Source organism: Hippocampus comes, unplaced genomic scaffold (genome assembly GCF_001891065.2).
Source record: "Hippocampus comes isolate QL1 unplaced genomic scaffold, H_comes_QL1_v1.1 scaffold7, whole genome shotgun sequence".
Classification (NCBI taxonomy): Eukaryota; Metazoa; Chordata; class Actinopteri; order Syngnathiformes; family Syngnathidae; genus Hippocampus; species Hippocampus comes.
Genome location: NW_017842060.1, coordinates 2,743,165 through 2,756,783, shown reverse-complemented (window position 1 = coordinate 2,756,783; position 13,619 = coordinate 2,743,165). Strand labels below are relative to the sequence as shown.

Sequence of the window (13,619 nt, the reverse complement as noted above, 5' to 3'; positions counted from 1 at the left end):
CCCCCCCCCACCCCCATGTCGTCCTCGTAAATCCAAGCGTCTGGACGAGAGGAGAGGTGGCGTGTTTTGGCAAGCACGTCTGTGTTGAATGTCAACTCGTCCCGTCGTCGTGTCGTTTCTTGCTTGTAGATGCCAGCCGTGATGGACGTGGCAGGTGATAAACGGTGTTCGTGCGCGCGTAGTGCACGACGGGAAGAACTAATGAGAATGGAGAAATCACTACATGAACAAAATGAGAAGCTCCAAACTGGAACATCTAACGGAGGCCTGTGGAAAAGATCGCACTGGACGTTTACAAGTCCCAACCTGAGCAATGTCCTCGTGCACAAAGAATTACCGGTCATACTTCAATATCCATATTGCATATTTATCAAAAATTAGAATTTATGAGCGCACACATTCAAGGAATTTGCTCATATGGTATTTATTTTCAGCGCAATACTTCAGGGATTGGGAAAACTTCAAAAAGTTTTCGGTATTCCCCCCTCCAAACGAAATAAGAATGTGTGGTGGGTCTATGAGTTTCAATATATCATATTTAGCATCTTTATACTATATTATTTACGCCTTTAAGAAAATATTACTTATGTTTAGTCCTGAAAAGAGCACTTAACCTGCCACACAAAAATAAATAAATAAAAGAATGAATGAATGAATGAATAAATAAATAAATAGATAACAATGAATAATAATCAATGATGATTGATCAATTTTAGTGGTGAAAAATAAAAATATTGAATTTTAAATCTTAAAAAGGCAACACCATATTGATTTCATCATAATCATTTTTTACATTTGTACTGGCATAATCTGACCAGCATCAATAACCAATCCCATTGAGGCTCCGGGCCATCGGGCCACTGTTAATGTAGAACTCTGTTCTGTCATAAATATGTCATGTCGGCAATGTAGATGCGTTAGCGTGGCACCGCGCATGCGCAATAGTGAGCTGGGCGTGTTCTGTGGGCAGAAACGCTGAGTGAAGAAGTGGGGTTATATTCAAATCTTGCTCGCAGCTTCAAGACTTTAAACTGTACGCCAGCTTGAATGGGTTTTAACTGCTTTGGCTTATAACTACCGCCGCATGAATGCTCATTATTTTAGCCTACCTACGGTGTTTTGTAATGTGGATTAGCATAAAGTGGAGTTTTTGTAAATGATAGCTTTTGAGTAAATACAAAATCTGTAATTCTATTCGCTTTAATTGTCTTCTGTTTCTCACAGCTCACGACAAAAGTGACGGCTCGTATGTATTTAAAAAAAAAAAGTCGAGGTACCACTGTATTCATTTCACCTCAAGTTGCAGGCCTTATCGGCCATCTGCCTTATCGTGAGAGTTTATGTTAAAGCCCCTTCCTGCCCCTGTTGAAGGTGTCTGGCTGTGAACGGGGCCTCGCGTGTGTTGCACGAGGAGGCTCCCCAAGCTGTTGGTCTATGGTTTCCAGCGCTCCTCAAGTCCTCAGTAAAGAGGCCAGCGTTCTCAGCGGGCAGGAGCCAGTCTAATCCCCCTGATATGGGGAGCACCCGCAGACCTGACAAAGCATTCCTCAGATAAAGACACGCCGTCATCACGGAGATGCTGCGGAATTCCCATCGTTTTTGGTGGGCGGGGGGTTTGGGGGGTCATACCCGCAGACCGACTGACTGGCTACGGGGAGGAGGTGTTTTCTTCAAAATGTGAGAACCTCAACTTTGACAGTCTCCCCCATGGAGGAGTCTCTTACTCATCCTCAAAGTCCAAATGTAAAACAGACCCAAGGACCATCGTTCTCACCTGGGCCTGTCTGCGGATTCACCACATGGCTTTTTCCCCCCCTCCCCGCCCCACTGCAGGGTTACCGGCATTTAGAGCAGACAAAGTCGGTTCAAAGGGGTTTCTGTTACAAAATGGTTTAGTTCCTATGTTGACAGGGAGGGGGCAGTTCACTCTTGCACGTTGCACTTTTCCCTGATTCGTCACTGCAACACATGGCCCAATTTCTTCTTCCAAGGCGCCAACAACTATGAAACCAAGTTTCACCTTTCACAAAAGCATCCCAGAAAGTGAGGAAGACTCAGAAAGTGCTTAACTTGGGTGCCAATGCACTTGCAAGTCAGTAAAAGTGACAGATGAAATATTGATCGACGTGACAGATGTTTGGCCTTGGCAACAAACTAAGACCGGAGTAAAAACCACAATTTCTGTCCAAACAAATATCCAGAATAAATTATGACTGCCATAACAACACCCAGATATACTGTAAAATCCTTCAGATTGGATTGCAGCCATAAAAATAAATCACTCACTGGCAAAACAACAAAATGGAGTCAGCCCATGATAGTTTTCGGTGGCTCATTTGTATTTCTGTATTTCTGTGGGCACATTTGTGTCAAGAGATGCGCTCACCTGTCAAAAGATCGGATCTGCAAGGAATCCCTGGGAACGTCGCCCACGCCCACCCCGCTTCCCAGAAAAGCGGGCGGCAGCAGGCCGGGGTCCACCATGATGTCGTCGGCCGGCGCGCTGACCAGGCTGCGCAGGATGTCCTTCACGTTCTTGCCTTTGGCTTCAGCGGGTCTGACCTCTGAGGACAGCGTGGACAGGGCCTCCGAGACGGCGTCGGGTCCGTGGGCAGCACCGCCACAGGAGGACGCCTCCGCCTCACTGGCCGCGGCGATGGAGGCGTGCTCATCGCCGATGCCGGAGTCGTAGCGGCGGAGGGCGACACCATTCTCCGACTCTGGCAACGCAGCCGCGGCACCGCTGTCTGTAAAGAATGTCATCGTTCAATTAGTTATCTATTACAAGGGTGACTAAAGATTCATGAATCCCCCAAAAATCAATTTAGGGTTTCATATCTGGATCTAAAGCCAAGGTTAGGTTTTCAAGGTGGGGTTTCAAGTCAAGTGCGTTAAAGTTTCAAATTAGGGCTCCCGGTCTGTAACAGCAGCAAGCCAGTGTTGTGATATCAAGTCCGGGTAAGGTTTTCAAGGTAAGTTTTTCCAACCGGCGTGCCAGAGGTACACTTTCAAAGGTGGGCGTCAAGCCTGGAGTAGGGTTTCAAATCAGGCCTCTTATACCTGTGCTGCGGGACGACTGCGATCGCTGGGGATGCTTGTTGTCGTTGTGGGGCTCCAGGATGTCTCGGTACTTGGACACCATGAGGACGGAGATGAAGTAGACCACAGCCAGAGCCAAGAACTGAGCCTGCTTACTGTCCTCCTGGAACAAAACAAGAATACTAAACAACATCCGTATTGATGTGCGCTTGTGTGTACATAAGTACAGCAGAAAGTGTCACGAGAGTCCTGTCAGGGGTTGCACCGAGCCTTACAGTTCTTCGAGGAAGATAATGTACACAACCGTATGGAGGCTACAAGCGAGAGAGGCCCACTTTGTTTTACGAATTGTACAACGTTGGGGTTTCGAGCAAAGCTAAGGATTTCAAATTACTGCTATGTTCTGACTTATGAATTACTCCTGACTTCAGTTTAGACCACATTTGTTTGTCAGAATGTTGTGAACACTGAAGGGACAGCAAGTCAAAGTGTTTAACAACTCCAACCGAAGTTGATAAGTACATTCTCTTTCTTATGAATTCAAGGTTAGTTTGCCATTAGTTTAGCATTAGCCAAAAACGGTATGATAAATCAAATTATTGTTTACTGTCATACAGATTCATTTATTGCATGTGTTTGTTCGAAACCACACGGGAAGACTTTTTAAAAAATGATTGCATATTAAATTGCAATTGCAATAATGAGGGAAAAAAAATTGACAATAAAAAAAGTTTTTAAAATAGGACAAATTTGATTCATCCATCCATTACCCGAATTTATGCTTTCAAACGAGGTTTTAAAATAAGAGTTAGATTTCTCAAGTTAGCGCTCCCCGTTGTATGGGCCGATTGATTTTAAGGGATGTAAAATGAAACGCCAACTGTGGGTCCTGGTGGAAACAAAAACCATACTGACCAGTTGTCAACAGCTTTTGAACTTAGCCGTGCATGAGCGTGCTTTCCACAACTCACAATATCTCGGAAGACGACGGCCCTGAGGCGGTTGATGTCCATGTCCTGCAGCAGCCGCTCAAAGTCGTGCACGGGAGACATCCCGCCCGTCACCGCGTCCACAGGACTCTGCGCCAATCATAAGAAACATTTAATTTGTTCGCCGAGACACAAATGCATACGTGTAGCGGCTTGGGTATCCTCTGGCGGGAGGACGGTGTCCTTAACGTAATGGCTTTTCTATAGAACGGCTGCATTATGAATGAGGTTTAACACGCACGGTGACGGTTCAGGGAAGGAACGGCATGACTTTTACTGGAAGTCGCTGGATCAGATCAACAAAACAACAATGATGAAGGTAGGGGGGGGTAATACAATAAGCTATGAGCTAATGCAATAACGTCCGGGGCTCGGTGGTCAGTGGGGAGGAAAGGGCAGAGCTTGTATCTGGAAGGTAGGTGACTACAAAGGCGTGTGTGTGTGTGTGTGTGTGTGGGGGGGGTTACATGAGCAGAATAAGATATCCTGGGTATGACTTGCCTGTGCAGACACAGATTTGCCGGAAATGGCTGAGTTTGCTTCTTTGCTGAGCTTCAGCTGAGCCTGCTGACACTCCAGGCAGTTTCTCACCGCCATCGCGCACACTACAAGGAGCAAAAGTGGTGATGAAAACGGAACCCTGCTGCACATAATCGACACACCTGATTTCCCCCGGCTGATTAGGAACCTTTTATTCACTGTGGCAAGGCTCTATGCTGAGACCAATATGGGCACCGAGACACCCTAATTTCTCTCCACAAAAAAAAAACGGTTGCACCAGGAAAAGCCTTTCAAGGAGTTGTGAAGAAAGATATTAGTGACTCTCCAGACCTCTGCAGCAACGTTTTTTTTTCTTTTGTCTGCATATTGTATGTTTTGTTTTTATATTGCTTTTGTTGTATATGTGCAAATACCGAAACACTGATACCATTAGGTTTACAAGGTGATGCCAACAGTGTCACCCTGGTTCAGTGTATCTGCTCCAAGGTCATACAGTGCAAGGTATGCTCTTGAATCACACACACGCACACCGACCGACTTGTGTGTGCTGAGTTGGCAGTGAGAGACACTTTCCCCTCCTCGGCGGCAAATAACATCTTACCCTGATGCGACTTCACTTCACATGTGGCACACTTGTAATCTAATGTCATCTAATGTCATCTATTGTAATCCACAACCCCCACTCAGCGCTACTGGTACTTGACAACTGACAAATCTCAGCCATTGGGAAAGCGGAGGAGAGAATTATTCCGTCTGGAAATGGCCCAGCTTTTTCCATTAGGACCACTCTCTCATACGGCCATTTGTAAAAAGGAGACGTATGGGAGGAGGGGAGGAGGGCTGGTCGACGCTAAAACCTTGTTACACTCTGCCCAAATCCGATTAGGGCGCCTTCAATGGGAAGCACATACCTCATCAAATATTCATTTCATAACAAACGTGGCTGCTGATTTTCCAACGCCGGTTCTGCAAGACAGCCGTTGCGGTTCGTTGCTTTTGTAGTACAACTTTGCACGAGAGAGGGTTTCATTACTGTATCCTGCACTTAGGGTGACAAAATGGGGTTTGAAATTAGAGTTAGTGTATCCAGCCGGGGCTCGTGTTTCAAGTAGGGCCTGACCACTATGGATTTTGTGAGGCTGATTCCAATGTTTGGTCGAAAGAAATTCCAATAACTGATTAATCAGACAATTTAAAATATTAAAATAAAAGAAAGAGGAAAATATGCGTTTTATCCCTTAGTGCTTGCAACAACAAAGGTATGATTTACAATACTTTGTTCATTAATATTTATTTACCTTTACAAAAGAAGAAAAAAACCCTGCTGATTTTCAGTTTGTTTGTTTTTTCAGGGGGGAATGTTGTTTTGTATTAATGTATCAATACAAACCCCCCAAAAATCTAAAAGTGCAAATAGGGTTCAGGGTTTTCCAATTAGCGTTTCAAGAGAGGGCTCGGCTTTCATGTTCAGGATTCAAGTCAATGTTAGGGTTTCAAATTGGGGTTATTTTTAATTTTCTAAATTAGGGTTAGGATTTTGAGCCTGGGTTAGAGTTTCAAACAAAAATTAGGGTTTCAAACTTGGATTAAGGGTTTGAGTAAGGTTGAGTTTGAAATTAGCCTTTCAAGCCTGGTTTAGAGTTTCAAGTCAGCATTAGGGTTTCAAGTCTGGTTTAGAATTTCAGACTAGGGTTTCAAGCGTGGATTAGGGTTTCAAGTAAGCCTTCAAACTAGGGTTCAAAGATACGGTACCAAGTTTTTCAATTCGGATTTGAAGCCTGGTTTCGTTCTTCAAAGTGGGGGTAGGGTTTCTTGCCGGAATTAGGCTTTCTAATTACGTTTTCAATCCCGGAATCGGCTTCCAAAGAAGGTTTCGGCTTTCATGTCACAATCTGGTTAGGATTTCAAATGAGGTTTTCTAGCATTGGTGAGGATTTCAAGCATGTGACCAGGTTTCCATGCAACATTCGGGTTTATTTGTGTTGCAGGTAAGAACATCCAGATTGAATGTATTATTCTAGTGTATTTAAGCCTGGAATAAAAGGTATGAAAATGGCCTGGGGGGGTTTGGGAGAGGGAGGCGGGGGGGCTTAACTCCACAGGGCGCAGTAGCACAGCCGAGGCCATTAAGTCTAAATCACTACATCACGATAGTGACCGTTTTACGACCATTGCCATGCGGTGGGGGTTATAATAACAAGATAAGGGAAGGAGAGCAGAGAGAATACAAACAATGGCAATTTTTCAAAAAAATAAAAATAAAAAATAAGAAACACAAGTGAGAAAGCGACCCTACCAAGGCGTAGGCACTGTCGCAGGATGCCGCCCGACGACATGTTCTTCTCGGCCTCGATCTCGGCGAAATTGAGCGAGCTGGCAAAGACCAAAATGTCCATGAGGTTGACGAGGCGCTGCAGGAAGGCCACCGAGGCGTCCAGCGTCAGGCCCTGAGAAGGCTCGATGTCCTCCAGCTCGTGCTGGACATCACAATAGACAACGCAGATATGAAAGCAGCAGGGAAATGGAGCAGAAGCAGACTGCAATTTGTTTGCAAACTAAAATGGCCACCGCAAATAGTGTCTGTATTCAACAGCAGGACGACTACTTGGGAGAACATAAATGACCTTTTGTTTTTGTTTTTTTTCCAATCAATTAGATTTTTTTATTTGTAAAGCTGCATGTCATTTATTTTTAACAAGCTTATTTCTTCAATTTATTGACAACAGATTTAAAAAAAAGTTAAATCTTACTTCGATTAAACAAAAATTGTCGACCTTTTTGGGGGATTTGTATCATTTAATTCCAGTCAAGACATTTTGGCTATCGTCACCAAAACCGAGTCAGTAAATGGTCGGTTATGACAAAGTGGACATTAAAAAAATAATAATAATAATAATTACTTCAAATAGAATCATTTTTATTGTAAATGAAGATAGAAACAAGGCAATGATTCTTTGGAGGGAAAAAAAAAAATCAAAGCCAATTAAACTGTTGACATTGTTTTTAGTCAACAAATAGGCTTTTCATTAATCGAATCAAACGCTTAAACGATTGACATTTAAATATATTTAAAGATACTTTTGAAGTTCTCATATGCTTCCACAATTGAAAAGAAATCAATTAAATTGTTGGGATTAGATGTACAGTACAAGGTACCTTCATTTAAATACGGGTATAGTTCTTTGCCACACGGATTAAAAAACACAACAAGTTGGTGAATTAACTAAATTTCATTTTATTTAAATATTCACGACATGAATCGGATTTAACTGAAAAAAAATTATCACATATATCTGAACATATTTTTGCTGTGATACATATGTTTAATTCCAGCCATGAGTAAGATCCAATCAACGGCCTTCCTTCCAGACGGCATCTATTTGAGGGGCGGTGCTTAGTCTTGCGAGCGAAAAACGCACTTGTCTGGATTTTTACATGAACGCTGTTGCAAATGTAGTTAGAACCAACAATAAATCTAAATGTCCGAGTCACATAGAAGGACAGCATCTCATAAAAGTAAGGTCAGACCACAGACAAAAAAACAAGCTAATGACGTTAAGGAATCGACCAACGGTGGGATAACGCGACTGACAGAAGGTCAATGCGGATGGATAACTCACTTTCGTGTGTGCGCCCGTTCGTGTGCGTTCGTATGTCATTGGCCCGAGACTTACCGAGGAGGAAGTGGCGGCGGAGAGCAGCGGCAGGATGCCACCGCACGCCATGACCAGGTTGTCCACCACCTGCGAGATGAGGTGCACGCTGTTGTGCACAAACACCACATTGTCGCTGCTGTTCACAAAGTCCAGAACCGTCTTGGTGGAGTGGCTGAAGAGACAGAAAAATAGACCAAATTCCGGTTTCAGAAAAGGATTGCGTTTTCAAATCAACGCTTCATTCCTCATCTTCAGTTTCAGACAAGGGTTAGGCTTTCAAGATCTGTATTTTGCGCCTGGGTTAGAGTTTCAAAATTAGTTTGAAGATCTGCTTAGGGTTTCAAGCCAGAGTTTAAAGCCAGCCTTAAGGTTTGCAACAAATCTTAGAATTCTAAATTACAGTTTCAAATCAGGCTTAGGGTTTAAAGCCTGGATTCAGGTTTTAAGTCAGGGTAGGGTAAAGTTCCTCTCAAGAGAACATGAGATGGCTGGCTTACCTCCTCCACGCTTGCACGTCCGTCTCAATGGCAAAGAGCAAGTCTGTGAGGAGGCGCTGGTGCATGTGGGACCAGCGGAACTCCGGGATGCGGAACATGGTGGAACGCGGCACAGAGGTTCCGCTCTCTCTCGGCTGGGCTGAGGAAGGTCCGCCAGCTGCTGTCGTCGCCGTTTGGCTTGTCTCCTGTCGGAACCGCAACGATATTATGAGGGCCGGGGAACACCACGTAAAAGTAGACTTTTTAATTGCTTGTGTACAAATCGTAAGGTATCTCGAGTGTCCGCCGACCCGTCAAGTGTGAAATGAAATGATCAGTGAACGCTTTTGTGAGCTGCCTAGTTCCCAAAATACAAGCCATTTTGCTGCAAAAGGTGGTAAAAGCTGTCAATGACAGCAGAAAAAGTGGGGAGATTTGAGAAAAAGATACATACTGTTGAGTGCGTCTGCCTCAGTTCCAGTCTCTCCGTGTCTAATGCTACATTGGCCACATCCAGACGGGCTATTTTGATTTCTTTGGTCTTTTGGATAGCAGTGCTTCTGACAACGGCACTGGAAGGGGATTCCTCCCCAGAGACGGTTATGTCTTGACTCGGTGAAATAGAATCTGAGCCTTTCGGGGCCTCCTGCACTGTAGAGGGTGCTGTTGGCGGCTGGTCGGTAGATGCGGGTTCCTCTTCCGGTGGGTCTGTCACATCTTCATCTGCTTCAGGGGTCTTCGGTGCTGGGGGGGTCTCCCCACCCTCGGGCACCACTTCAGCTCTGGTTTCTTCATTGTTTTCTTCTAAGGCAATTTCCTGCAATTCACCAACTTCCCGCTTTATATCATGCCCTTCATTTTTTCCGACCGCGTCCTCTTCAGTTGCAGCAGAGGCGTACGAAGACTCCTCCTGGCTGTCTTCGGTGTGGTCGCTGACGGAGGAGACTTCCGCCAAGCTCTCATTGAAGACTGAGACACCCTCCAGCAAGATGTTGTCCAGAGGTGCCGCAGAGTCGGGAGAAACTTGGTCATTCTTGGGTTCATCTTCATTGGTAGGGTCTCCATCTTGAATGACTTCTCTCTCTACTGCTACAGGATCTTCACTCCGAGGTGCTTCTGGGAGATAATCCGGCTTCTCAATTGCTTCCTGCTGATCTGTTGTTCCACACGGTTCTTCTAAGTGGTTGGTTGGAATCGCAACATCATCTTTGGAAGCCTCTTGACACAGCCTCTGTTCCTCCTCCACCACTTTGGACACGGTTACGGATGCGTCCAGCGGATCAGATGCTTCAGCGGAAGGTTCGTCCACCGTCAGCTCGATGACGGTAGAGGGGGGACCGTTGGTACACTCGGCGGTCTCGGAGCTCTCGCTGACTCCAGAGACGGTACGGATTGTGCCGAGAGACCCGGTGGATTCCTGACGCTGGTACTGGCGGAACATGCGGGACAGGTGTTCCTTGTGCTGCTCGAAGGTGACCTGCAAAGACACAAACCAAACATTCAGTGCCATAAAAAGAATGTAAAAGCAACCAAAGGGAGAGCGCTGATGAGATTAGACCTATGCCGCAGTAGTAGTCAGTTGATTCTCAAAGCTACCATGTTATCATGACTGTAAATTAATTTGCGAGATTCTGATCCCAAAAAAATCAGAAAAGGGCCATTAATTTTTTTTTCATTGGTTAGGGATTGCCCCGAGAATTGAATTAATTTACAGAAAGCTACTGAGTAGCATTCTAGTATTGATTGAATAGCATTTGAGGCTAACTGAGCCATGTGACAAACCCTCCCCTCTCTTATACACGCAGCTACTTAAGACCTATTAACCCCGATCAGTCTGGCTTGCATCAGATAGTGCCAGATAGACCAGACTGCTCGTCCATAACCACAATGGTTGGCGGTGGCATTTGAGGAAGAGGCCGTACTTGTAAGCAATCATAGATTAGCGGCAGATGCTATTAGCCCGCGTCTGCCAGCAGTGCGGAGTGCGTGTCCGGCATTGGCAAATCCTCCCACGCCTAATACAAGACCTCGCATTAATCACTGGGGCTACAGGACAGAAAGTCAAAGATGGTGGTGGAAGGGGGAGGGGGGCATTTGAGTGAAACTAGACCCACTTTGCAGCTTTTTTTTTTTTTTTTTAACCTGAGGCTATTTGGACAGCAGGAAATGAGAGAGGGTTGGAGGGCTAAAAAAGAAAAAAAAAAAGACTAAAACCGGAACTAGAGGAGTAGAAAGAAGGTGAGTAATTGGAATGAGAAGAAAGTAGAGCTGGGAAGAAAGCGAGGTTGATTGTTTGTAATTAATTAGGCGTTATTGTTCTAAATTAGCCCGCTACAAGGTTGATCATTAATCTTCTGTAGTGGGGAGCCGTGACTGCTAATCCATAGCTGCCTCCTGAGTGCAGCAGCAGTTGTTGTTCCAGACGCCCCCCCCCAACCCCCCACCCCAACCCACTCTTCGTCGTTCTCGCCCAGACTTCAGAGCCGCTCTGCCATTAGTATGGCCTTAATTGAACGTTAGGCAATTAAACGCCTGCATTACGGTTGCGGTGGAAATGATGCGGTAGGGCGGAGTGGAACATAACATCAGTACACAAATACACTGGACTTACAAGGTGTACGGGTGGTTGGTTCTCACAATCTTGACATAAAAGATATGGGGGGGGGGTACGGTGCAATACAACGCAATGCGCTACAGCAGAAAGAGAGATCAACGGTGAGTTCAAGCTTAAAGTCGATTCATCGGCAATTGTGTGTTTTGGTTTTAACATCCAGGTTTTGGGTCCGTGGGGGGGAAAAAAAAAAAAATGGCTGACAATCGAGGGTTTGCTGACTGAACGGTGAAAAATGCTCAAATGTGGCAAAATATGCAGCAGATTACTGAACAAAAGAGGCTGGTGGTAAACACACCTCGGGACGAGTCGTCTCCAAATGTTTTACCCCGTTTGATGCTTATGAAACAAAATCATGAAGTGGGAACATATTTGCGAAGGCGCGCATGCTCTCGTGAGGATTGCTCGTATTTATGAGGCCTAGTCCTCCGACGGGTCCCGGCACCGCTCCGATGAATATTCAATGGGCTTTGATAGGAGAACGGGCTTCCTCGAGAGGGAAAAGGCGAGAACGGGCGCCTGGCGACTCGTTTTCTAACACACACACACACACACACACACACACACACACACACACACAGACAGCCCTGCAGCAGTGGGAGGAGCGCAACAGACACACACACACACACACACACACACAGACAGCCCTGCAGCAGTGGGAGGGGAGAGCAACAGTGACAAACAGCTTCAGCGCTACAAAGGTGGCAGGAAATCTATCAAACGGGACAATAAAATTGCAATTGAGTTTCTTTAGGTTTTTTATAGAGCATGCATGTATCTTTTGAGGCGAATCAGAGCACTCGTAACCGTGTGTGTGTGTGTGTGTGTGTGTGCGTGTGTGTGTGTGTGTGTGTGTGTAGCTGGAATCTTACAAGAGTTACACAAAGGACTTATGATTTTATAGCCTTTTTTTTGCTTTTAGTCACTGCAATGACACAAAAACACAAACAAAAACTATTCCACAAAGCTTTGTGCAGATTCTGGATTTTTAACACTGCTGCCATATTTCTTTAATTTCTCAGCGTATAATGTAAGACTGTGACATTCTGTAGCTGCACGACCAAGTAAAAACACGAGACATTTTGGTTAGTCACTCTCACTTTGTAGCCTTCTATTAAGCAAAGAACCACGTTTGGACACCAAGTGACTCACTATAAAGCAGCGGAAGCATTCTCCCAGTCACTCAACAGTGAGGTGTAAGTATATCATTATTTTAAACTTAACATACTCAACGTTGTATTATCAACATGAATGAATGAAAAAATACTGATGGAGAAAAAGGATTGCATTTAAAATATTACCTGTAAAAAAATATTTGAATGTACAATAGTAACTTTCGAACAATTAATTCTAAAGGGATTTAATTAAATATCATGAAAAAGTATCAACACAAACATTTTCTTGAAAGGAATATATATTCTATGCAGCCCCAACAGTTTAAACACGGCATGCTGATGCATGTGGAATAGAAGCAGTAAAATCCACCCATTTTTGGGTGGACTTCCCCTTTAGAGAGAATATAATCATGGTCATAGACAAAATAAAATATATGTTAAAAAAGAAATCACTACATTGGTTAAATTAAAAAAAAAGTCTACATATAAATATGAGAAAATATGTTAATCATAATGTAGCCATGGTTGTACATGCATTCTTTAAAGTATAAAAATACAAATGCATGTGATATTTCATTTTGAAACGTGATTAAATGATTAAATGAATGGATGCATAGTATTTTAAATCTGGACAAAAGTCACTATGGCTATCATTTAACTGTTACAGTCATTGAATCATACAATTCAATTATAATCATATAAGTTAGTAAGTTGAGTAAGATACCAGTCACTCGTGCAGGTATTCCATCATAGACATTTTATTTTGGTCCTGTGGTCCCTGAACTGGCGACAGCCTGCCTGCGCCCCCTACAGGTTACCAAAGCTCTCTGCACCCACACCGTGTCAAGTGGGTGCCTCACATCACAAGCACATCTTTAACTCACCCTTCACTCTGGCAGGGCTTTTAACTCGCCCCTCCACCCCTACCCCCCAACCCATCCAGACCACAATCCCACACCGTCCCACGGCTACTTCACCGTTTTGGAACAGACCAACGTAACGTGATAGCCACAATGACTTTCTTCAAGCGCTAAATGGCGCTTTTTTGCAAATAAGAAGTGCCAGCAGTTGATTTTCATCTGTGAATGAAAGCTATTCTATATGTAAATAAAGAACCAAGAGAAGCTGACTTGACTGCTCAGACTGACACCCCGGCTTTGGTGTTACTCTAGTGGGACTGCTATAGTTGAGCTGAAGGTGTGCTAATTTTGATAAGTTAAAATTAATTATAT

The 13,619-nt window shown here is 44.3% G+C and overlaps 1 protein-coding gene across 8 annotated transcripts in view; it reads right to left on the bottom strand.

Annotated features, from left to right (window-relative positions):
* The window catches only part of lrba (LPS-responsive vesicle trafficking, beach and anchor containing), a 180,274-nt gene that overhangs the window by 133,889 nt on the left and 32,766 nt on the right, over positions 1 to 13,619 (bottom strand). For 7 of the 8 annotated variants that reach the window (XM_019861882.1, XM_019861874.1, XM_019861876.1 and 4 more), the window contains 8 exons: positions 9,116 to 10,138; positions 8,683 to 8,867; positions 8,204 to 8,357; positions 6,826 to 7,006; positions 4,530 to 4,633; positions 4,011 to 4,118; positions 3,061 to 3,202; positions 2,387 to 2,747 (listed from right to left, as the gene is read on the bottom strand). In XM_019861882.1, coding sequence (XP_019717441.1) covers positions 2,387 to 2,747; positions 3,061 to 3,202; positions 4,011 to 4,118; positions 4,530 to 4,633; positions 6,826 to 7,006; positions 8,204 to 8,357; positions 8,683 to 8,867; positions 9,116 to 10,138 — 2,258 coding nt within the window. The remainder of the gene's footprint in view (positions 1 to 2,386; positions 2,748 to 3,060; positions 3,203 to 4,010; positions 4,119 to 4,529; positions 4,634 to 6,825; positions 7,007 to 8,203; positions 8,358 to 8,682; positions 8,868 to 9,115; positions 10,139 to 13,619) is intronic. The other variant, XM_019861875.1, reaches the window with a different exon arrangement.